A 27,256-nucleotide genomic window follows, 5' to 3' on the forward strand; every position below is an offset into this window, starting at 1 on the left:
TACCCACATACAGTAAACGTTGCCCACAATATGACGGTGTTATAAATCACAACTCTCTAATGTGTCTTCGCGTAGTGGCGTGACAACACATGGTATGTTTGACACGGCATTTATTATATCATAAAGTGATGTGTATTTTTTGTATTGTTGAATCACAGTCACAGATTATATATTTTTGTATTCGCTAATTAATTTTTAAATTCGCTTTTCACCAATACATATGACATGCTGTCTGTTACTTTTACTATAAAAACCAAAGCATTGATAAAATTTCAGTAAAACATCTAAAGACAGATACATGAAAAATAATATATATTTAAAGGCAGTCTCTCGCAATAAAAATCTAATAATCTAAAATCTGCTCACGCACAGAGCTTGCTGCAAGGTCCTCTTATCTACACTCGTGTATGCAAAATACTGTGAGTAAGAGAAAGACATAAAACAATGAACAATGGAAGCATAAATCAGTATAATTAGTTTAGCTCAGACGGAGTTGAATCATTGGTCAAAACAGTTCGGCTGGTCCCGCCCATGCGTGCGCTAGAGTTGAATTGTATCGAACACGACTACCGCAATGAGAATTACATTGATTTTTATCTTGTATATATCAAAATAATGGTTTTTAAAATTTATTGCGTTATTTAAGATTACTTTAATTATGTTTGTGTTGTCAGTTCAGAGGTCATAGATAGAGATGATAGGGGCTAACACGGTAATACTGTCTTCGGTTATTTATCAGTTAATACACTGGAATCCTGACCAGTTGCGAACTGCTACTACTAAATCTTAACAATCTATATAAATTAGAGGTCCCGCAGTAGTCGAAATTCGACTATAATTAATTGGAATTCTAAGTTTTTACACTATTATGATTGTAATTTATACTTCTATAAATTTCACAAATTTCGCCAAGGCTACACTATAAAAAATATTAATAAGGACAAACAATCTTTAATCTATTCTCAATTTGACAACAGACGTCAAGAACAAAAGTTTGACAATAAATAGTATGCATGCGTGTGTGCATCAAATACATGGTATGTTGTGTGTGTAATGTTTTCTTTATTGATTTAATGTATCTTCTAAGCATTATTAAAAAAAAAAAAAAATAGCATTGTGCACTTCTTCTCTATGTTCTGTATAAGTGTGGAAAATTTCATACTCCTCCGTCCGCGCAATTTTCGTAAAAAGGGATACAAAGTTTTTGCTTCACGTATTAATATATAGATGGTAACAGAACAAAATATAGAAATAGACAAAACTTTAAGTTACTACAACTTGTACCAGTGAGCTTCCTTTTCAATCCTCATTTATAGAACGAAATGTGATAATGATCAAGAAACACAGTAAAGGTTTATTTATTTATTTTATTTTTTATTGCTTAGATGGGTGGACGAGCTCACGGCCCACTTGATGTTAAGTGGTTACCGGAGCCCATAGACATCTACAACGTAAATGCCGCCACCCACCTTGAGATTTGGGTTTTAAGGTCTCAACGGCCGCCCCACCTTTCAAACCGACACGCATTACTGCTTCACGGCAGAAATAGGTGAAGACTCACAAGAGGTCCTACCACCAGTAATATATACAAGTAGGTGAGTTGAGAAGTATTTTAGTAATTTGTTATTAATCGTAACCCTGAGTATACTAACGTAGTGTCTTCAATTTATTTTACTCGGCTTCATCTGTTCTTCCGTTGAGCGCTTTTGAGACAGGGATTAGGAGCATTCAGCATACCCTACGACTCGTTGATGCTGGCTGTGTAATGTCTCTATTGTCATTCGTCTACTTCTGCCGCGAAACCATAGCGTGGTATATAAGGCGGTACAACTGTGGTTTAGATGCACTTGAGGCTTCGTTCTAGTCTGTGAGTAAGGCAGCATCATCTGTAAATTATCCGTCAAAGCCTAACTCGATCAGAGCTCCTCAAAACACTTTGAATAATACAATTTTCTTTTCAATTCCAACAAGGTTGTATGATTAACGAGTGAAGAATTGTCCTCGAAAAGATCCATATCCTAATTTCAAAACCAAAACGACCGACTTCCTTATAAGGTCATAAGCGCTTAATAACGAACCTATCACAACAAGAGAGACGTTACGTAACTGCTCCTAAACGATTTACTCATTCAAAGATGTATTTAAAACAGGATTTAATAAAATCATCATTCATCATTCTCCTGCCCTTCTTCATCTCCTTCCATACTTCTCTATCATATAACATTTCTTAGCTCACTCCCTTCTTACACATATCGTCATTCACGGAATTCATCCATTTCTCCTTAGGTCTACCTCTTCCTCTATATCCTTCCACATTCATAGTTAACACTCTCTTACCAACCTCATTTTCATTTCGTCTCATCACATGTCCATACCATCCCAAACGCGCACTTCTCAAATTCTCTGTCACAGGTGCCACTTTCAGACTTTCTGTAATATATATAAAAGGATTTTATAAAAAAAAATCAGGATGTAATAAAATAAAAATTAAAATTGGTAGTGCTAAACTCAACGGAACTTTAGTTGTTTTTCTTTTGACCAAGACATCGTTAGATCGAATATGTTCGAGCCTCCAGTATCCAAGATTATACACATGTATATAATAACAACGTAAAAAAATATGAAAATAAATTACGAATTTATTAAAGATTAACGAAAACATTATCATAATTTACAATCGGCAGTTGATTATTTAATGTTCTTATTATTTATTAGAAATGATAATTCTATTATATAGGTTGCTTATATTCATATTAATTAATTAGCTAAATCAATAACTTTTGATATTAAATTACAAATACAAAGCCGTTCTGTTCCAGTTTCACGGAACCGGTTCATGTGGTGTCAATAAAAGATTAACTGTTTTTAAAGTGATTATGTTAATATTATGTTCTTTTTTAATTGAATAACAAGCTCACAGTTCAATAGTTGAGGCGTTTGGTATGTTATTGTCGAGCGATATGGAACCTGGGGTAGGTTAGGATTTTTGTAAAGTTAATCGTTCATCCGCTTCTCTGCAACATTATACTCTCTCTGCAATATATCGTCTTTTCGCATTAAAAGTGTACAATTTCCAAAAATATTCGAAATTGAGTTAATATGCGGAACCATTTGGTGTCATCAGCATTTTTCTAATAAATACTGTCAAAAGAGCGTAGTTTAGTTTTAGTTTTTTTTTTTTTAGTTTACCTATGTTTTGACTACTATTAACAAAATTAATACATAACTTTTATCTTACTTTAAAAGACAAATAATTTAACTGGTACAAAATAAAAAAAAAAGATTTGCAAAGATAGATAGAAGATATTAAAAATACCACATGTTAAACCTTTAAAACACTCTCCTGTAAAATTAGTAAGTTCCGACATTAAACAGTTTTAATGCGAGAAGACGATATAATGTTGATACTAAATTGACTAAATAGAGTCTCCTGAAAATCGAGGCTCAGACCTTCTAGTCGACATTAGTACAAATCGACATACGTCGGTGGTTAATGAAAATGATGTCCGTACGTCGACGCTGCGACAAATACGGATCGACGAGGTCTGTCCCGGGATTTTTCACGCATTCCGAGGGATTACCGGGGTCGGATCGGCCCATCCCGATAGATTCGCGCGTCCGAAGGGCTCAGCCTTATGAAGATTGGCAGCGCTTGTTCATTTTTTAAATTTCACCAGTTTATTTCTCGAATTCCCAACTTTAAAATATTGTTTAAAATACTTAATAGTAAGTTTCATTACCGTAGAGACGAGCTCACGGCTTACCTTGTGTTAAGTCGTGGAGAGCACACGTGAATGCCATCGCCTACATTGAGAAAAGAGGTCTATTAATGGGGTCGGTAATCACGATTGATCTGCTCATCAAACCGGACTCAGGAACGCTTCGTTGCCAAAAGATACAGAATGCTCCTGTATTCTGTTTTTCTGTCTATTCTCTTTGAAAATAAGAATATTTTCAAGGTCTATATTTAACATGTTCTTCAGTGAACATGATTGGAGCAAAGTAATTTATGTCAGTTGCCGTTGGTATTCCACTATCTTCTATTTGGTAATCGATAGGAACCGAAAGAATATCTCCTTAAGGAACTGAAGGGTGTTCATAACAATGTTATTACCATTAATTTGCATCATCTATTCATTAAACGAATACGTCTTTTACGTCTTAATCCATAAATCTAAATAATACAAGCAGTGTTAATATATAAATGTAATAATCTTTCAACTTCGTCCTTGCCTATAACTTATGCAAATACATCATTTGTAAAACAATGAGACTAAAAAAATGTTTGATAAATAGCCAAAACCACTTAATAAGTCTTAAGAGGGGACCTTCGATTGACATTCCGTGAATCATTGACAAATAAACTAAAATATCAGTTGCGGCACACCGCAAATGTCATTCATAGGTATGTTTGTATTTTGTTTATTGATGAGGGCCGTTTTTCTGTGGACAGATAAAATGATGTGACGTAAAAACCTCGCGTCTTATTAACAAATGTCAATAATTAACTATCAAATATTTTTTTCCTACCTATGCCTTGATAGCCTTGAGAGGCTATTTCAGCTTCTCTTTGATGTGTAGGTGAGCTCACGGGGCTCAAGCCGGGAGTGTTGCTAGCATCGGCCATAGCAAAAGCAGTATAGCATCTCCCCTCGACTTCCACCAAACCATATTAAGAGCTCGTATCTCATACCTTTAGTAGCCGACTTCAATTATTTCTTTAAAGCGTCTATGAAACATAATCATGTTACTTACTGAAGGTTTTGCTGTGGATGAATACGACATCAGATCTTTGGCACTACTATAAAACGTCACTACATGTAATAATTTGTACCCTCTTAGAAAAAGGAGGTAGTTCTGAATTTGACTTTTTTTTTCTTGGTGTTTTTTTTTTATTGCTTAGATGAGTGGACGAGCCCACAGCCCACCTGATGTTAATTGGTTACTGTAGCCCATAGATATCTACAACGTAAATGCGCCACCCACCTTGAGATATAAGTTCTAAGGTCTCAAGTATAGTTACAACGGCTGCCCGTGCAAACGCATGTTGCTTTTTCTTCGCAGAGTCTACCACCGGATAGGAAACGCGGCCCACAGAGAAGTTGCGGCGAGAAACTCAGTGTGCTGTGACTATCAATCGTGAGCAGTCGTCGCGGCAATCGTTCTGTATGTCCCAGAGCGTGACGATGTAATGGCGCTAGCTACTATAATGTCGTTGGTAGATTTATTCGATACGAGACAGTTATTGCAAAGTATTACTCTCTTATGTCTCAGCAGAACAGGCAGGACGGTTGCACACTGTAGCTGTGATTGAACCCATACGCTTCAAATTCGTCTACAAGTTCTAAAGGATACTGGAGAATGTTAGAATGTTTGTAATAAACATTAATAGATGCATATTTTGGCAAATATAACAATAATATTGCCAATAGTACCCCGCAACATGCCTGTTATTTCTTTATCTTTTCTAAAATTTCTGTAAATTAAACGGGTGTCTGGAAGAGATCGCTTTTAGCGATAAGACAGCCTATTGTACAAATATATCTCCGTGTTGACTGTTTTTAATGTTAATTGTGTTTGGTGTGCAATAAAGTGTATTCTCTAAGATTAGAACCAATAATACCTACCTAAAACTTCTAGTGAGGTGTTTTTTGGAATAAATAAAAAGTGATTTCAATTTAATATTGCGTTTGATACCAAAAAAAGTTAACATAGAACACAATTCATTATCATTGTATAATTATAAAAAAATGTTTGTGATAACCATAATAAGAAATGCAGTTCGTTGGAAAGTGCGTCATTTCGGAAAAAAACATAACCTAATTGATAATTTGGCATTACTCTTTTGACCATATCTGCCAAAGAAAAATTATCGGTAAGGATATTTTTTTTAAAACACAACCGCCACGTACGAAATATGACCTTCCAAACTTCCAAACAACGAAAGGTCATATATAATTATTGATTCTAATATCATAAATATCAATCAACGTCACGGGGCGAAGTTAAATTAATATTCCGATGAGTCGTGTCGCTTCAGATCAATCAACTCGAGAATTTGATAGATTGCTGATGTAGTACCTTCCAAGTGTAGACGGCATCTATCATGATGAAGGAGAATAACGAATTTAATTTAAGCACGTATTTTGTTAAGTGAATGTTAATAAGCTTTGTTTGAAAATAATCACAGAAATATTTATATTAGCTAGTAATTTTTTTTGAAGTCGTCGTGGCCTATCGGATAAGACGTCCGGTGCATTCGTGTTGAGCGATGCATCGATGTTCGAATCCCAGGCGGGTACCAATTTTTCTAATGAAATACGTACTCCACAAATGTTCACGATTGATTTCCATGGTGAAGGAATAACATCGTGTATTATAAATGAAACCCGCAAAATTATAATTTGTGTAATTACTGGTAGTAGGACCTCTTGTGAGTCCGCGCGGGTGAGTACCACCACCCTGCCTATTTCTGCCGTGAAGCAGTAATGCGTTGCGGTTTGAAGGGTGGAGCAGCCACTTGAGACCTTAGAACTTTATCTCAAGGTGGGTGGCGCATTTACGTCGTAGACGTCTACGGGCTCTTGTAACCATCAATCAATAAAAAAAAGAAAAAAAAAGAAGTACTTAGATGCTTACATAATGTTATTAAAACAGATCTAAACTGAATTTGACGATTTTGAAAAATAAAACATAATAGTGCTTTGAAAATACTCCGTCAAGTCCAATACTAGGTATAGACATTACTAGTTATTATTGAGAGCTACGCGATCGTACTTCATTCGAATAGATTTAACGAGCTTGTTCATTATCTTGTGACTTGTCAGCGAAGAGAGGTCGACGCGCACTGGGCTGCCAGGTTTGAAAAGTTGCTTCTGAAAATATAAAATCGACTTACGGTTGTTACACTTTTTGACTATTATCATATTATTGATTGTCATCGGGACTGCTCTTGACACTTATCACGGACACAGAGTACTTTGTATCGCTGTAAAAAAAAACACGTGTGGCACGCGGGGACTGCCGCGGTAAAGCTATTGCATAGCATTTTTATCAACTTATGCAATTATAATTAGACAATAATAATTTAATATTAAAACAATAATACCACGCTATATTTATAAACATTAACAAAAGACTACACAAAAACACTACACAAGCGCAACGTGTAAATGTGTTCAACGCGAGCTACATGGTAGGCGGAGTAGGGGGTGTTAGGTTTTATTTTTGTTACGGAATTTCTTGATTCGGTCGCCGCGCTCAAAGCCCGCGATAAAAGCTATGCAACAGCTTACAAACATTAATCTGATTTTTGTGTTTTATTGTCTGCTTTACTAAATTAAATTACCAAAGATCGAGCACTTTTTTTTTTATTTCCCTAAAGCGATTTCAATTTTCAATATGCAGCCACCCTGTTAACGTGCAACAAGTTTCTCCCGAACGCTCGTCGCGGGCTTGACGTTCAGTTGATCTAATGTTTGTAGAATGGAGAGGCATGAATGGTCACACGCAATGACGTTTAAATAAACCCTAAATGCTGCGTAATTCGATGGTAGCCCACGCTTTATTTACGAACAGGATTTGTGGATTGTAGATAAATCAATAAAATAATTGTCAATCAGGTAGGGCTGAGTTTCTAATGGAGTGTCGGTGGGTCGCGATTTCGATCTGGTGGTAGATTCTGAGAAGCACTGCTCTTGCTAGGCTTGTTAGTGTTAGCAAATTCGCCAGGTTGAGATCTGTGAGTTCGTCTAGTTGCTCGATGAAGATGGCATAGGCCCTCGAGATTAGCAGCATAGGTAGGCAAAAAAAACTGGATTTCAGCAGTAATCATCTAGTGACACTATGATGAGATAACCTTTAACAACTCATCTATTTTGGTTACACTTTGGTTAACTATATTTGAGACCTTAGAACTTATATCTCAAGGTGGGTGGCGAATTTTAAGTTGTAGATGTCTATTAGCTCCAGTAACCATTTAACACCAGGTGGGCTGTGAGCTCGTCCACCCATCTAAGCAATAAAAACAAATTAAAAAAACAAAGCAACCCTATGGTTTATTGGATAGAGTGCGTTCAATGGAAACCTAATAACTTTATATCTCAAACTTATCTCTAACGAAAATAAATAAATTGAGAAATCCTAATCATAACGACTTGAAAAAATATTAATCCCACCAGAACTAACGGCCCTCGAAATGAGCCGCAGTTAAATATAACTAACAAAACGTTAGTATTCGACAGGTATCGTTATCGGTTCAATAACAGTAACATTATCAAGTCATCCATCACCGGGCAGATGGTAGCTCTAATCCTGATAAGGGCTGATAAGCCATTTGTAGTTATATGCGTTCATATCAATTAAGCTTAACACAAAATCGTTCAAGCCATTCATAACATAGTATAGCTCAAAATCGAAGCATATATTCTATTGGCGAAATATTTGGTGATCCTAACTATTGTACCCAAGGGCCAAGACTCGGTTTCCAATCTTAACTAAAAAATCTAATTGAATATGCAATTTCGAAAAGGGCACATCTCTGAAAATGTACAATTTTCAGGAAATAAAAAAAAACTGCTTATTTTCTAAAGCAGTGTAAAATTTAAAATATTAACTTTTGAGATATATTTTAGTGTTAATTAACAATTGAAAATTACTGGAATTATTATAAAATGGGTGTAGGTAAGCCTCAAAATTAATGTATATGAAAAAACGTATTTGACAAAATATGCTACATGTGCCCTTTTCGAAATGGCATATTCAATTTCAATTAAAAAGTATATAAGATTATGAAAATAAAAAATTACATTTTATGTTGCCGATAATTTCATAAAAAAAGTAAATTTAGATCTGTAATTTTGTGATTTGCACTCAAAATCCACTTTCATTAATCGAAACAAAATAATCAAATTCACAATCTAAGCTTCGATACAATAACATCGATAACGGACGAAACGAGTCGAATCGATTTGACTTGTCAACTCTAACAATAGTTCTGTAATCGATAAATCGATTTAATGTCGATGTCACGGCGATTTTTCGGTAAAATCATTGACCATTCATTCGTGGATTGTTCGATAATTTTAACTTTGATTAATTTTTGATAAAAATTAAGAATTTGATTTTTCGAAAGCTCTTTATTTATCGGGGAATTTTGACGGCGCCTTTATTGCACTTGTATATTTTACCTGATTACAACCACCGAACGTAGTGTCATAAGTGGGATGAGTCATAACATATGTGACTTCATATTCATATCAACGGCCGTCTGGAGTAGTGGTAAGTGACATGGTCACTACACAAGGGTGTCGCGGGTTCGAATCCCGCCAAGGGAAGATATTTGTATGATAAATACAAATGTCTTTTCCAGGGTTATGGATGTATATTAAATGTATGTATGTGTATAATAAAAATCTTACATTTATATCCGTTATCTGGTACCTGTAACACAAGTTCTTTACGAACTTATCACGGGACCAGTTAACGTGGCGTGATTGTTAGTAAATATTTATTTATTTATTTATTATATTGAAACGAATTATGATTATTTACAAAAAAAAAGTATATTGTCCATTTTATTACTTAATAAAAGACAAAATTAATAAATATGGATTAACTAGTGATGTAAATTTTATTTATTACGCCACAGTACTGAGAGATGACGTAATTACTTAAAGACCGACAACAGTATGTGTGAAGTAGACAGACGTCATGTGGGACAGGAAAATGCATCCTAATATCAAAGGGCACATGTACAATACTAACATCTACTCAACCTGCTATTCTATAAGTATCAAAATGGTGGATTAATACTTCAACTATTTATACATATAATGCAGATATTCAGATGTGGTTACTATATTCCCTACTAGCGGCAGGCTTCGCACGGGCCTTTAAAAAAAATCAACGATATTTGACATTGTTTTATTTAAAAAAATAAAAGAACACTTATTGCGGCATAACTATAATAGATAGACATATACTGTGCGACACTTTTTGTAAATAATAATGTGTTCTACAAAGTCGTAGTACATTATTTTATTCTATCATCAATAGTTTTCGCAGGGCACGCGATATAAAGAATATTTTAGGTAATTTTTTACACCTTGGGTTACATTATTGGAGTTTTAGTAAGGATACCTAATTTTTTTCAAAACAGATTATAGCCTATGTCACTCGGGAATAGTGTAACTTACAAACAGTGAAAGAATTTTTCAAATCGGTTCAGTAGTTTCGGAGCCTATTCAATACAAACAAACAAACAAATCTTTCTTCTTTATAATATTAGTATAGAAGACGAAAACAGGTACGGGAGTTAGCAAATTAACTTAGAATTCAAAATTTTCTCGCAGTGCTCATAAGATTATCGTTAAAATGCATAATTTCACATACACCAAAATTCTCTCGGTACCTTCCACACTAACAAATATGTACCTACAGAGTTTTATCTAAAGTGTTACCTTGTTATTTGAACACCAATGTATCTATGGTGTTGGATGCCCTTGGCTTGTTTCATAACATATTTTTAGTGTTTTTATTTTTTTTATTTTTCTCATGGTTTGACGAGTTGTCGGCCCATCTGGTGTTAAGTGGTTAAGGAGCCCATAGACCTCTACGACGTAAATGCGGCCACCCACCTCGAGACATGAGTTCTTAGGCCTCAGTTTCTACAGTACAACGGCCGCCCCACCCTTCAAACCGAAACGCATTACTGCTTCACGGCCGAAATAGGCAGGTTGGTGGTATCTACTCGTGCGGACTCAGAAGATGTCCTACCACCAGTAATTACGCAAATAATAATTGTGCGGGTTTGTTTTTTATTACACGATGTTATTCCTTCACCGTGGAAGTCACTCGTGAACAATTGTCAAGTGCGTATTTCATTAGAAAAATTGGTACCCGCCTGCGGGATTCGAACACCGGTGCATCGCTAGCTACGAATGCACCTTAGGTCTCCTTCGGAGGTGCTCGGGCAGCTGTTAGCTAATCACACCGCTCCTGGCTGAGCCTTTCCTCGCCCACCTGTCTTGGTGAAACTGGAAAGGTCTTAAGGCCACCAGTAATCCTTCAATCATAAAAAAAAAAAACGATTGCACCGGACGGGTCTTGTCCTTTAGGCCACGATGACTAGATGTACGATATGTTTCTACTCGTCCCAATTACGATCTATGTGCAAGCGTTATGAAACGTCAGTGGCAAGGGGCAACAACAAAGGGGTAGCACAAAGAACGTTACTGCGACGCCCGGGGCCGCATCCAGACTGCGTCTTTCCATACACAAACCGATTGATGTATTGCATTTTCAGGGAACGATTTCACTATCAACAATTAGTCGCTTCTCAATGTCGAGTGAAGTCGACATTTCTTCGTCTTCTTCTTTTGAAGTCGTCGTGGCCGAAAGGATCAGACGTCCGGTGCATTCGTATCGAGCGATGCACCGGTGTTCGAATCCCGCATGCGGGTAGCAATTTTTCTAATGAAATACGTACCAAATGTTCAGGACTGACTTCCACAGTGAAGGAATAACATCGTGTAATAAAAATTAAATTTGCGTAATTACTAGTGATAGGATCTCTTGTGAGTCCGCACGGGTATGTACCACCGCCCTGCCTATTTCTGCCGTGAAGCAGCGTTTCGGTTTGAAGGGTAGGGCAGCCGTTGTAACTATACTGAGACCTTAGAACTAGTATATCAAGGTGGGTGGCGGCATTTACGTTGTAGATGTCTATGGGCTCCAGTGACCACTTAACACCAGGTGGTGTGAGCTAAGCAATAAACAAAATCATTTAAATTTACGTTTATCTGTTTAAAGTATTTAAATCGAAAAATCGTCGATAAGTGCAGTCCACGTGGCAGAGTAACCGCCTCCATCGATCAATTAATTCATCATAATCAATAAAATATCATTCTGATATCACGACGCGATGAGCTGGCGACGTTGCAGTGCAAATAATCTAAATGTAGTTACTAACCGAAATTATTGTTAATTCGAGCTTTAAGAATATTCAAAGAAAAGTTCAAAATGCCGAGCGAATTACATTTTTATCTAACGTGTAGGGACAAACACTAGCTTCACAACAAAAAAAAGTTTGAAAATTTGTATGAATAAATTTTTCTTTTAGGATTACATTGGGCCAGTTAGTGGCGATTTATTTTTATAAACTCTTTCCGTTTGTTGTATAATATGTTTCTTTATACAAGTTTTCATTATTTTTTTTTGTTATTGCTTAGATGGGTTGACGAGCTCACGGCCTACCTAATGTTAAATGGTTACCGGAGCCCATAGACATCTACAATGTAAATGCCGCCACCCACCTTGAGATATGAGTTCTAAGGTCGCAGTATAGTTACAACGGCTACCCCACCCTTCAAACCGAAACGCATTTTTGCTTCACGACAGAAATATACAGGATGGTGGTACTTACCCGTGCGGACTCACAAGAGGTCTCACCAGTTATTACGCAATATCCGTTCTTAGATCTAGGAGGTGTAATGACCAGGAGTTCGACAGTGTAAGTAGATTTTCAGTAAAACAACGCCATCTAAAGGCTTAGATTAGAGCCGAATGGTCGCGGGGTTCGCGGGGCAATTCGCCGTCAGTGGAAACGGGGTATTAATCAATTAGTGAACAGCGCTCGGTTCACCGGTTCACAGACCAGTGGACAGTGACAGTGGATAAGCCGGCCCACCGCGGCGCGGTTTTCGGCAATATCCGATTTCAAAACCTTTTTTTTTTTTCGGTTTTCGCTCGATAACTTTATAATCGAGACGAAAGTTGCTCGTCTTTTTGCGAGAGAACTTTTTGTTTTAGAGACCTTAGTGAAGGGTGATTTTAGCAGCTTCTAATATGTATTGTGTAAAAAAAAAAACTTTGTTATAAAAGTCCATTGAGCGTCCAATTTATAGCTAATTCTATTTAGTAATAAAACGTGGATACTGTCACCAACTTTATATGTTCGTGTGAATTATATTCACATTTAAGTTGGGTAGATTTGGAAATTCACTCTATCTTTAATTCTCTTCATATTTTACCTTTCATTTGCAGATATTTTGGCTAAAAGCTTTCAGTGTAATTTGAAATAAATAAAATAAGATTAAAACCATCATTCAAGTTATCATAGTAAAATATAATAGTACAGAAAACGTATAGAATTTTTTACTCAAATTCTCCCGAGGGACCTTGGAGTTTTACTTCATAGGTATTAGTAAAGTGGTTATCAACAAATGTAGGTACATACGATGTCGATTGTACATATTTCAAATTATATAATTCGATAAAAGATGATAATTATAATAATATCAACGGGGATGTCTTCTACGTAAAAAATCTATCATAAAACAAACTATATTTACTATCTGATAAAATATATATAGCAACCATATCATCATCAAATAAAAATTAAATCAATTGATAATAGGACGATTAACACCAGAATTTACAGTTTTCAAGACGCGAAAGCTGTATTAGTGTTTACAAGTATATTTTATGACTGGCTGTGTTACTAAATAAGAAGATTACCAGAATCGTTTATCCCGAATAAAGAAAATGTATAAATAATTATTTCATGTTCAACACTCCCAATCTGCAATTACCTCTAGAATTATATCCAGGGATTCCCCAAATATCATACCAACTTCCACGGAGAATCTCTTGAGCACGCAGGACAGTAGGGTTAGCAACCAAGTGATGAAATAACATTTAAAAAACAATTCCTAAAGAGCAAAGTACAAAAACAAACAATGACACAACTTTGACTATCATCTAATTAGGTGATCTCCGATAAGGCGATAAGTTGGCCGGTGTTAGTTCGATTTATCGCCAGGAATTATGTCAGTCGATAGCTAAACTTTGAATAATTGATCTGCTGCGGTTGGTGGGTTTCAAATCAATCAATCGCTTTATTTGCACGACACACTAGTGGAGCATGTGTGTACATTATATTGGACTTATTATCTGTATTTTTCCGTGGCGTTCTTTCGCTATTTAATTATAAAATTCATGCTCCCTATTTATTTATTGTTGTAACTATTATCGGCAACGAAAATTTTCCTGCTGCTTTTTAATTAAGGACGTATATAATAATGTTACGTTGTTTTATTGTTATCGTTGGCAAAAGGCCCTAGAACCTTTCCTAGTCAGAGCCAATGTACATTTTTCACAAGAATTTTGCAGATTTGATTCTCCTTCATAGAAGTCGCTGAACACGCGTTAATTATGCATTTTTTTGGAGAAATGATAACAGCCTACATCAGGCGCCTTCTTCTTTAGGCCACGAACATTACAAAACACCGCTAGACCTATTTATGTCCCGGTGGAGGCGGAGTCTACACAATAAAAACATAAATGATTAGGACCGTAATCGTAATATGGGATTGCCGAGTTAGCATGGCGCCATTTCAAAAAAAATATATAATGATTAGTCGGAATTTGTACAGGTATTATCAGTTCTATAGAAACAAATAGTACCGAGAATCGCAATAAAATGATAATAGTTGTTATGTTTGATAATCCGTAATTTCCTTCGTACCAACCTCAATACAAAGTACAATCCTCACTATCATGATGAATTGCTTTATAACTCGAACGACATCCATATTATTGATAATTAAATGATTTCTTTAGATATCTTACAAAGAAATCTAGTGCGAATTTAATATATAACGCATACACGTGCATATACACAGAAGTTTACAGTCGACATGATGTGAAGTAATTCTTGGAGCCCATAGATATCACATTATGAGCGCCGGGACATGAATCGAACGAGATGCTTACAATGTTAATCTTGAAATATTGAAGTCTCACTTGTATTGTTACAATGACTATCCCTCCTACTTCTTATTTCTCCTGAGAGAGAGAAGAAGGATCGATGCATTAGAAATGTGGTGCTGGAGAAGGATGCTCCTTATATCTTGGACTGAGCATCGCAAAAACGCCTCGATCCTAAAAGAACTAAATATCTCTCAAAGGCTGTTGTCAACAGTGCAATCCAGTCTATTTTGTACACGTATCGCGACGGCCAGCAGATTCTATCGAGAAACTTGTTGTTCAGGGTAGGGTCAATGGTAAGAGATCTCGTGGACGAATCCCCACGCGCTGGACTGATCAGGTGAAAGACCTTACTGAAACCCCACTTAACGAGTGCGGGCGCCGGGCCTCGGTTCGCAAACTATGGAAATCATCTGTCAAGGTTTTCATAAGCAAGAATTTCACATGACCACTATGATGATCCCTCTTGCCAAACCGGGGCGCATGACTTATCCACTACTGAAATAGAAAGGTCCGCTGGTGTTCCGGGATACCCCGCTGGACCAAGACCAGTCTACTAGATCGGACAAGATACCCTGCCAATCACTCGCTCTATCATATGAATTTTCCTGGTGGTAGGACCTCTTGTAAGTCCGCACGGGTAGGTACCACCGCCCCGCCTATTTCTGCCGTGAAGCAGTAATGGGTTTCGGTTTCTAAGGGTGGGGCAGCCGTTATAACTATACTGAGACTTTAGAACTTATATCTCAAGGTGGGTGGCGCATTTACATCGTAGACGTCTATGGGCTCCAGTAACCACTTAACACCAGGTGGGCTGTGAGCTCGTCCACCCATCTAAGCAATAAAAAAAAGAAAACGCTACAGTGCTGTTAACTACCGCTTAGCACCAAGCGATACGACGCCAACAATAATTGCAGCTTACGTCTGTTTCATTAAAAATCTACTGGAAATTTTCCATTATTATTTATAAGAACATGTTTTTTGTAGATGTGTATCGATCCATTAATTATTGTCAATCATTTATTAGATATTGTATTTTTATTGATAATTTTATCATTCTCAGACAGCGTTTAATCGATAAATAAATTAGGGCCCATAGATTTCATTTAGCGGTAGATTAGACCGACCTAGCCTAGTTTCATTATTGAGTTGACAGACGCGTTTTTTACATATTTAAATGAATGCACGGACAATCTAAATATTTTAATCGTGTTGCGTATTATTTTGTTGTTTTCTAAAGATTTCGTTTTCGCTATTTATATTTTTTATACGCTTTCTACATAACTTAAAATTAGAAAAGTATTATCAACTTCTTTTATTAATTTAAATGTAATAAAATCTATATATTAATATGTGAAGCAAAAACTTTGTATCCCTTTTTACGAAAATTGCGCGGACGGAGGAGTATGAAATTTTCCACACTTATAGAGAATATAGAAAAGAAGTGCACAATGCCAATATTTTTTTAAAATAAAGCATAAAAGATACTTTAAATCAATAAATAAAACATTACACACACTAAATACCATGTATTTGACGCACACAGGCATGCATTCTATTTATTGTCAAACTTTTGTTCTTGACGTCTGTTGTCAAATTGAGATTAAATATTGTTTGTCTTTGTTAATATTTTTTATAGTGTAGTTTTGGCGAAATTTGTGATTAAACAATCATAATAGTGTACAAACTTACAATTCCAATTAATTATAGTCGAATTTCGACTACTGCGGGACCACTAGTTCTTCATAATTTTTGAAATGACAACGAATAACGCCTTTGTCGCCCGTGACACGAAGACTGTGATATTCGAAATAGCGAAAGTAATATGATGGCAAAAAAACAACCCTAAAATTGGTTTTAGTTATAAAAATTTTTAAATACATTTTCACCCAATCTTAACTGTAACCTTCATCGTTGACAAACAAACATTTGTCGGTTAATCGCGGCTTATTCTTCTAAAAATGTTTATTAGTAGAAATTTACAAAAATATTAGTAACGGGTACTTATGATGGCACTTGTGGGCGCCTGATGGTGGATAGTGTTGCCGTGTGAAAACACATTTTCCACGTGACACATTTGGCGTAAGAAGCTATCTCTGCAGTATACTTATTGTGTTAATTTTTTTGTTTACATGTCCTCGTAATCTATTCCGTTCTCTCAACTTAAAAGACAAGAAAATTATTATCAGCAAAAGATACAATATTATAATTTTTTTTATTACTTAGATGGGTGGACGAGCTCGCAGCCCACCTGGTGTTAAGTGGTTACTGGAGCCCATAGACATCTACAACGTGAATGCGCCACCCACCTTGAGATATAAGTTCTAAGGTCTCAGTATAGTTACAACGACTGCCCCTTCAAGACGAAACGCATTACTGCTTCACGGCAGAAATAGGCGGGGTGGTGGTACCTACCCGTGCGGACTCACATGAGGTCCAGTAATAAAAACATGAGTACAGAAGATCATTTGCATAGCATTTTTTCTGCACTTATTTTTCAATGATATTGAATCGAAACTAAAAACTTGTACTAATTTAATAAATAATTTGGTAACATGAGAATTTGTGTCATTAAGAGTATTATTTTCCTACCTAAGCTGATTGTCTAGACAGACCATATCAACGTCACCGGGCTAGGTGTGTTTTTGAGATGTTATATTTTACAAGTTTATTCAGATCTATTGTTGTAGTTGACTGATTGCTAAGAATAATAGTATACTATTTATATCTGACCACTGATAATAAACAAAACAATGAAAAATCATAATTTAGCACATTACGGCGGTGATAATTAGTAATATAAAACAATAAAATAATGATAATATTAAATAATGAAATGAAAACATTAAAGGCGAGATAAACATTGATAATAGTAAAGGTAGATAAATATCTACGAATCGCGAAAAGCGAAGAAAATACTTTACTGATTTAGCCAGTAGTAGAAGTAGAGAAGACATTCTAAATGCTAAAAGAAGGTGAACGCTGTACCAGATCTTAGAACAAGTAGATCTGTAGGACACAGACTGTTTTTTTATTGCTTTGATGGGTGGACGAGCTCACAGCCCACCTGTGTTAAGTGGTTACTGGAGCCCATAGACATCTACAACGTAAATGCGCCACCCACGTTGAGATGTAAGTTCTAAGGTCTCAAGTATAGTTACATCGGCTGCTCCACCCTTTAAACCGAAACGCATTACTGCTTCACGGCAGAAATAGGCAGGGTGGTGGTACCTACCCGCGCGGACTCACAAGAGGTCCTACCACCAGTAAACCACCAGGTTTTGTCGGGATGTGATCGTGTTTCTGATTGGAAGCTTACGATAGCCTTTGTATTAACACCAAACATATCATAACGGGTCAAATGAACCATTTTGAATTATTGCATTGAAAATGCACGTATCATCTTATTGTTCTTGCATATTTGACCTCATGAGTTTTTCTTAACAATAAATCTACAGTTATTATACTTTTTTTGGATTTGTTTATTTTGAGTAATACTTGTCTACTTATCTACATGCTATGGTAGAAATAGGCACCAGTAAGTGTTGGTATGATTAGTATTAACCGCCATTTGTATCAGTCGGGACTTTGATGTCAAAGTGCGGAGTGACATTCACAATGATCTCTATGGGCTCGTCAGGGCGTTGAGATCTCATCCGTCCACAGCTTAGAGCCCCGTGAGTTCACCTACTGGCTCGGTGAATCTAGTATAGCCCTGAGAATCGAACGCTCTGAGATCATGGTCAATGAATGATAAAAAAATATGTTATTTTTTGTACGTTATTACAAAGTTAAGTCGTAGACTGTGTGCATTACTGATTTGTACGTAATTACAAAGTTAAGTCGTACACTGTGTGCATTACTAATAAAAATCTTACGTTACGGACGTTTTTTCCCGGTTAGGATACCCCTCCGCATCGTCCCATAAGGAACTTCGTTCCAAAAAATATCTGCAAGCTACAACTAATCAAAGGACCCTCAAATCAAATCACCCTTAGCTAATTTATGATTCTCCATCTGATTTTAGTGTCTCTTTGTCTACAGAGGAGGAGAACAGTGCAGAAGGCGGTGTGAAGGATCGTAGCGAGGGCGGGGAGGGGCCCGACCGTGAAGGTGACGCATCCAGGTCAGCGTCGCCGGAATCCAGGGCCTCTCCCGCGCCGGACGACAGAGACGACATTGAGCACAGCATCCCGGCAACCCTGATACAGGATCCCAATGTTGAGAGGTTGGTATTTACAGATTATTTACCTAATTTAATTAAAAACTAAATTAATTGTCTATAAACATATAGACAAACATTTAAAAATAAATCAAGGCACACAGAGAACACGTAAACTAAGTCGCTGATATTTCTATCTATCCGTTTGTGTATCACGGAGCATTTTTTTTGCATATATGAATGGATGAGCTCACAGCCCACCTGGTGTTAAGTGGTTACCGGAGCCCATAGACATCTACAACGTAAACGCCGCCACCCACCCTGAGATATGAGTTGTAAGGTCTCAGTATAGTTCATGATAGATATTTAAATTATATTTTTATACGTGTGTAATTAAAAAAATATAATGTGCTAATTGTCATATCCGATCCGACCATTGATTATAAACTATCAGAAACATGGTGATAAGATGAAAGAAAAAAAATATGATCAATATATAGTAGAAAAATCTTTGACATAACAACCGTCTAAGACTGATGCAGTACTGTCAAAGGCTTTGACGGTGGTCTGTGCTTTATACCGTCAACTTAACGATACCATTGTTTACCCTACACGATTGTCAACTGGCATAAACCTTTACAGTGGTGCAAGTCAAACTGTGCTTTTGCAGCAAGTCTTAAGGCTTATTTTGTAATGTGTACTTTAATTTTAAGATGTAAAAGAAAAATGAATTTATCTTCAGTTACGACAGCTGGTTTTGTGTGACTTTTAGGCCTTAATGATGGACTGTATACTGTGTTTTACATGTCATTACTTATAGTATACCATATAAGTCATGGGTGTAGAGAGATTAAACATTGACAATACAATGAAAGTGAAATAAATATATTATTATGTAGTTTAAAAACAAAAAAAAATCTCACTTAAATTGAAGCTGTACTAACAATCAAATCATTATTGTGCCTTGCGTTCCTAGTTTTCTTTCCCCTGGTGATGATTGTCAGGCTTTTAAGAATAAGAAGTAAAATTGTTGGGTTGTCTTCCATACTTGATATGTGCCTAAATTTTCAAGATAAGAAGATGACTGAAAATATAAATTTTAAGAATTAAAATACGTGCTTTAATAACAAACTGAACTAACTATTGATTTCATGTTTTTTATCCTTTTAATACTTTGAAGTTATATTGTATTGTGTTCGGAACTTGATGCGTTTGCAAATTATGAACCTAAGCGGGTGTCTTAAAGTCAGTAAAAACGATGTTCAATTATTTCGTTACACACAATCAAACATGTTTACAACGATCGCCATGCCCGGTCATCGTTCTCGTCGACCAGTCGCTTGCGACCAACAGACGCAGCCCGCTGAGTTTCTCGCCGGATCTTCTCAGTGGGTCGTATTTCCGATCCGGTGGTAGATTCTGCGAAGCACAGCTCTTGCTAGGGTTGGTGTTAGCAACGACGTCGGATTTGAGCCCCGTGAGCTCACCTACTAGTTAAGGCTACGCTGAAATTGTCTCTCAAGACCATCAAGCTTAGGTAGGGAAAAAAATATTGCCATGCGTTTCACACATTGTTTTCATAATATGTGTGTTAATTATTTTATTGAAAGAAAGGCTATTTGGATTAAGCGACATTTTTGCAACATTACAGGAGAGCCATTTAAAGCTTAAAATTTGGAAATAATATCAAAACCAAGAAACTTCTTCAGCTATTTAAATGGAGTAAACTTAATTGAAGTTCAATTAGAAACATCGAACTGTTGATGCTAATACCAAATAAAACGCACCTTTAATTACAAAGACTAGAGGTCCCACAGTAGTGGAAATTCGACTATAATTGGAATTGTAAGTTTGTACACTATTATGATTGTATTTTATACTTCTATAATCACAAATTTCACCAAGGATACACTATAAAAAAATATTAATAAAGACAAACAATATTTAATCTATTCTCAAGTTGACCACAGACGTCAAGAACAAAAGTTTGACAATAAATAGTATGCATGCGTGTGTGCGTCAAATACGTGTGTAGTGTGTGTAATGTTTTCTTTATTGATTTAATGTATCCTTTATGCATTATTTAAAAAAAAATTTAGCATTGTGCACTTCTTTTCTATATTCTGTATAAGTCTAGAAAATTTCATACTCCTCCGTCCACGCAATTTTCGTAAAAAGGGATACCAAGTTTTTGCTTCACGTATTAATATATAGATAAATATAGCGAAATGTCGCTTAAACGAAATAGCCTTTCACCTCTCCTTATATCATTGAAATTTGAAACAAATTGGAACAAATTCTAGAGATTTCTACGTCGTCTGTGCATCTTGTGAGTGAGTATTTTCTTAGATAATTTCTAAAGTATCGCAATGCAAGGCTGATGCGATTGCGATTCACCCGATCTCAGTAGCTACCGTTTCTCCTGGTCATCAATAACAGACAAGGCACGGTTAAGTTCCTGTCGAAATATCAGAGTATAACCAGGCCACTACTACTTCGTGCCAGAAATAGGCAAGACGGCCGTACCCACTTGTGCGGTATCTGAATAACTACTGGCCAAAACCACCAAAACGTTGCGTTTTATATTTTTGTTCGCGCGGCAAAAACCCTGCCGAATAACTACTGTATAGGACTCCGCCCTAACATATTGCTCGGTAGACCGACGGTCCAAATGATTGAAGGATTACTGGTGGCCCGGAGGCCTTTCCAGTTTCACCAGGACAGGTGGGCGAGCAAAGGCTCAGCCAGGAGGGGTGGGATTTGCTAACAACTGCCCGAGCGCCTCCGAAGGAGACCTAACAACTCAAGAGCAATTGCTTCGCAAATGAATCTACTACCGGATCGGAATCGCGACCCGCTGAGAAGATCCGGCGAGAAACTCAGCGAGCTGATTCATGGGTTAGGTTGCAGGGCGAACTCTTTGTCGAGTTCGACGGGTACGGTTATCGAGGTCCCTAAGCCTGCTCCTAGTGTTAGAGCTGAAGGCGTCTAATGCAAAGGTTATTGGATCTGATGGATCCGTAAGGACGTGTCTAGGGCGTCGACGGTGACTGGCTCCTGCGTGATCAGGATTCGGGGAGTAGTCAGCGGCGGCAACGATAAGGCGATTATCATGACGCGGTCCAAATGTTGTTGTTGGGAACTTGTATATATGCGAGCTTATCTTGAAAATGTCGTAAGCGAGATTCAGGCATCTGTCAAATATCTTGCGTTGTATGATGGCTACCCGCCACAGTTATGTTTTTCATTTTTTTTATTGCTTAGATAGGTGGACGAGATCACGGCCCACCTGATGTTAAGTGGTTACTGGAGCTCATAGACATCTACAACGTAAATGCCGGCACCTACCTTGAGATAATGGTTGTAAGGTCTCAGTTTTTACAGTACAATGGCTGCCCCACTCTTCAAACCGAAACGCATGCTTCACGGCAGAAATAGGTAGGGTGGTGGTGCCCACCCGCGCGGACTCACAAGAGGTCCTACCACCAGTAATTACGCAAATTATAATTTTGCGGGTTTGATTTTCATTACACGATGCTATTATTCGCATTATCGTGGAAGTCAATCGTAAACATTTGTTATGTGGTATTTCAATAGAAAAATTGGTTAGCGCGTGCGGGATTCGAACACCGTTGCATCGCTAGATACGGATGCACCGGACGTCTTAACCTTTAGACCACGACTACGTCGGAGTTAGATAGGTAGATACTTGCAATCGATTCTGGAAAAACCAGATCGAATTCATTTATTGATAATATGATACGAATCTTTACTTAATTAATCACTGTGTTATGATATCAGCACTATGATTGATGTTTTAGTGATTGAACTGTTGCCGGTTGGCGGTTCCGGGTTGCGATTTTTTCGGATTTGTTATTTGTTTAAAGTATTTTACACCTTATTTATAATGTCGATAAGTTTGCCTATCTCTGTCGCCATGCGTCTGGGTTTGAAGGGTGTAATAGTCGTTAAACAGACTTCAACCATATCTCTCAAGATGGAAAGCGCAATTTGCGTTGCAATGCCTGTTTTAGTTTTAGTCTAGTGTTTGCCCAAAAATGTACACGTAGTACCTGTTTAGGAGTAGATTAGAAAAAAAATTTAAAACCTATTTAATTTATAAATGGATTTTGAAAATTTAATAATGTACTCCGTTAATATTTAATTATGTATGTAACACGCAATAACTTGGAAATTTTAGTTAATTTATGACAACAAAAAAAATATACATATTTATAATCATTTCTCGCAAATTGTGTCAACATTAGCAAGAATTGTTTGATTGTGTTTTACATAAGCAAACAGAAGCCGAGCCGTTATACGGAATGATAAATTAATGATCATTAAATTATGTTCGTGAACGAATAAATTATCTGGTGATACTAACACAGTTAAAACAATAAAGTCGTAGCTGACCACGAAAACTGTGAAACAACGAAAATAATAAACGCTATATAAAATAATTAAAGTATTTTAATCAAAAGTACATAGGGAAGCTATTGATAACTCCAGAGAGAAAACATACACACACGCACACACACTGATCGTACCGTACACTGCTAGTTATGATGGGTTATGATGGGTCGTCTGCTGGTGAGGGGGAAAATTAAAGGGAGAGAGAGTGTTAATTAGGTAAATAAGATGAAGAGGTCATACAAGAAGGTCAGCTTCATTTGATTCGTTAATACGGACATAAAATAAAGGAAGAGGACGTTATAGAATCAATGAGTGTAGTTGCTAGTATACATTACATATATATAATTACCGGTATTACACTAAATTAAAAAATATTGATTAATTTATTTTATTTTACAATTTGACGAGATTTTTGAGATAATATAAGAATTTAAAATTAAAGCCACAATATTTTTTATGTATAATGTTACTTTCAAAATATATGTTCCTAATTCTTATCTAAGGTCCGGTGCATCAGGTGCCTTTCTAACATTAATATCGTCTCTGAATGCATTTTTCATTGCATTCCCGACTTTATGGCCACAGTTATACGGTTCCCAAATGTTTTCAGCGATAACTTGCTCAGCAGCCCAGAATATTCCATCAGTGTCAATTAGCTACAACGTTGAGACGCGATCAATCATAAAACCGACTCCGAGAGCTTCGTTTCAACAATCTTTTGTGTTTTTGAGATTCGAAATTCGCATTTAAAATTATTATTTTCGTTTTCTTTTCGTTAACATTACATTTGCACAGAGCTTAAAGTGGTAAGGTTTAGGAGGAAGTTATCACAGAAAGTAACAGTACAGAGGTTGAAAGGCTACGATACGTTTTTACGATGCATGACCAACTCATTATCAATTGGATTGCGACTTAATGCAAGGTTAACATAAACCAATATTCGCAACTAGGATAGTAATAATCTTCAATCTTTCTATCGTGCCTGGTAACAATGATATTCCCTGAATTATCAGAAAAGGGTCCGTCCTTATAGCAGTGGTTACGGCGATTACACACAAATTGAAAACACGTGCAACATTGTCTTATTCCGTTGCTTATCTTTTAGCTTTAGCCCAGCACCAATCTATCAACTAGGTATTATATTGTATCAGCTTGTAATTACCTGAATATTGGTTTAATTCAATTCTGGGAAATATTTAATAAGAGAAAACCGTGATTATTGACGCGAATTTAGAGAGGACTATCAATAGTATGATAATGATGATGATAATGGTAAAATAGCTTTTTAAGGTGTAGATATTTTGTAACTAGCGTCCCGTCTACTGAGTCACAGGTACGATGACTGCTTCACTCAGAAATATGATATATAATAGTATTACCAAAGGCCATTGGCATCACCGCCTTAAGACTAGAAGCTTAATTGATTTGAATCATATGGAACCAAGAAAATCAGAGTGTGTGCTTACATTTACCTTACATAACACAAACAGACAATGGTACCAACAAGCTTCATAACCGCCACAATTCTACATCCCAAAAAGAGTCGCCAAACATTTTAAAAAAAATATTAAACTATAGCAACTATTGAAAATTCGACAATAGAGCCTGCAAATATAATACTTGATAAAGATTAATGCAATCAAAATCATTGTTGCTGATATGTGTCGCCAAGGCGGTTTTTGAACGATAAATCAATTTGCAATACTGTTGCTATGATTAATTAATTTAGGTCGATGATTATTATAAATATCACAATTGGACAGAATTCAACTTTGCACGGTCACTTTGTAAGAAACCTTGTCTACCTTCGTCTGCAATGATTTTTTGCGTGCGTCCATCGACACTACCGAGTTTTTTTCCTTGTGACGCTGTTGGTTTCGGGTTACTACTTAACACTGGGTGAACCGTCAGCTTCCCTACCCATCTATACCAAAACAAATAAATCTACAATCTACCAGATGTTAGGTTGTAACCTAAATCATGAGTTCAAAGTTTCGATAACAATGTCACTTGCAATTTATGTACCCACTTCAGTCGCAAGTATTCAAACTTGTGATCCCGCATATTATTAGCATTAAGGACAAGTTGGGTAGCTTGTTTGTCTGCTAATAAAAAAAAAAAACTAATAAAAAATTTCCCCGGCAATAAATTTTGCTGAAACGCACATTAATTTTTAACCTTTCTGATAACAGCACATGTTAATGGTCGTAAAGTGCCCGCACGATGCACAACTGACGGTTGATGTGCAAATGCCAACGGCGTTCCAATTCTGAGCTGTCACATCACAAAACGATTATAGCACAGAAACTATTGCTTTGAAACTTTCATCATATGCCTTAGACTTAAATAAAATGTGTGAAATAATTCGACATGTGGTCAGATTCCGTTGTTGCGAACATTACTTCGAATTCGAACTAAGATTAAAGATTCGTCAAACTTGAAAGTTTTTGTTTTTGTTTAACTGTAGAAAGAGACAAGCATAGTTGTCACGTAAACACGAGTGATTGATGGACCCGCACTTCACTAATGGTGATAAAAACCATCGACAGTTGGAGCCCCAAACACAAAGGTCGGAATTGGATCTTTGGAACGCTTATTGCCAAATCGTGGTCACAGATGTTCTGATCAAAACGTGTTAATAATTTTGTTTGATATTCTTTTGTATATTTCAATTAACATGTAGGATATATATAAAATTAGTTGAAGGATAACTTGAACGAAATATTAATTAGAAACGGAAGATCAAAAAAAAAAGTAGATTACATTGATGACATTTTCATGTTTTCCGCGTATCGTGAGCACAATAGAATTCGTTTCGCCTGACTAACATATTGTCAACGACAGACATCGTCCTGCATTTCCAGTGAAACTAAATAAACCCGAAAGAAATATTTTCCTTTGTCAAAGCAGGAAATCTGTTCATGATACGCGTAAATCCGTCCGCGTCCCCTGTCTGTCCCGGAGACGTTAAAAGGACTCGTCTCGGCATTTTGTTAACGCGCCATTTCCTTGTCAACGCCGTCAGCCACGTCAGGCTAATCTCCACTAAGCCTCGGGACTTCTTCGCTCTAGCGGAGTGAACATATAGACCGAATAGGTGAACGTCTCGTTAGAGCGGTGCCGCGCTCATTGGCCGTCATGGATGCTCGGTACATTTTTCATTGGCGTTACGAGTCTGAGTCGGCCGTGCTGAACGGCTGGTCGTGTCAGACGGCTGTCATCGGCACGATCGCCCGTCACTGCACGTCCACCTCGCGCATCGCACGCACGCTTGCATTACGCAGCACCACCCCTCGAACTATCGTACCGATAGTCGTCTCTGTCTTCGCTGTCGATTCGTTGATCGCGGGAGCACCTGTCTCGCTCTAACGAGGGGCGTGCGGGGCGGGGGCGCTGCAGGCGGGTCGTAAATCACGCGGCATCTCATTCCACGCGGGACCGTCGTTGCTGCCGCAGGCACCGCGCACTTCCTTTCCGACCGCTGAGATCGCGGTGCGTCTTTCGCGACGTGTTTACGTTTACAATATTTTACTGAAAGCCAGTTTTGTTATATTTGTTGAAGTGTTAAGTCGATTCTGGTGTTCGTTTTGATGGATCCAATAGTTTTTTGACGTTCTACGTTCAAGATACATTGAAAACATTTCGTCTAGAATGATTGTCGAGCCCGACCACGTGAGGTACGTTTTATTTGTTCAGTTGTTTAGTTATTTTCGCGTAACGTATCAACTTTGCCATTGTTTCCGTAAATACTAATTATTTTCTATTATCTGTTATTTATTGATACATCGACATGTCTTAATTCAAAAATAAAATGTTAAAGTTGTCAAAGTTTGAAATTTGATATTCGGAGTTCGTGATTCGGATCCTGTCTCCAATTCGAATACGTGATGTCCCCAGTGTGTGTATCAG

General features: G+C 36.9%; 1 protein-coding gene across 4 annotated transcripts in view; it reads left to right on the forward strand.

The window, feature by feature from the left end:
- LOC101737217 (protein tiptop) overlaps positions 1-27,256 on the forward strand; it is a 350,367-nt gene that overhangs the window by 317,489 nt on the left and 5,622 nt on the right. For 3 of the 4 annotated variants that reach the window (XM_038013390.2, XM_012694048.4, XM_038013389.2), the window contains one exon: positions 18,814-18,997. In XM_038013390.2, the coding sequence (XP_037869318.2) occupies positions 18,814-18,997 (184 nt within the window). Of the gene's footprint in view, positions 1-18,813; positions 18,998-26,518; positions 27,025-27,256 lie in introns of those variants that run through there. The other variant, XM_038013391.2, reaches the window with a different exon arrangement.

Source organism: Bombyx mori, chromosome 10, assembly GCF_030269925.1.
Source record: "Bombyx mori chromosome 10, ASM3026992v2".
Lineage (NCBI taxonomy): Eukaryota > Metazoa > Arthropoda > Insecta > Lepidoptera > Bombycidae > Bombyx > Bombyx mori.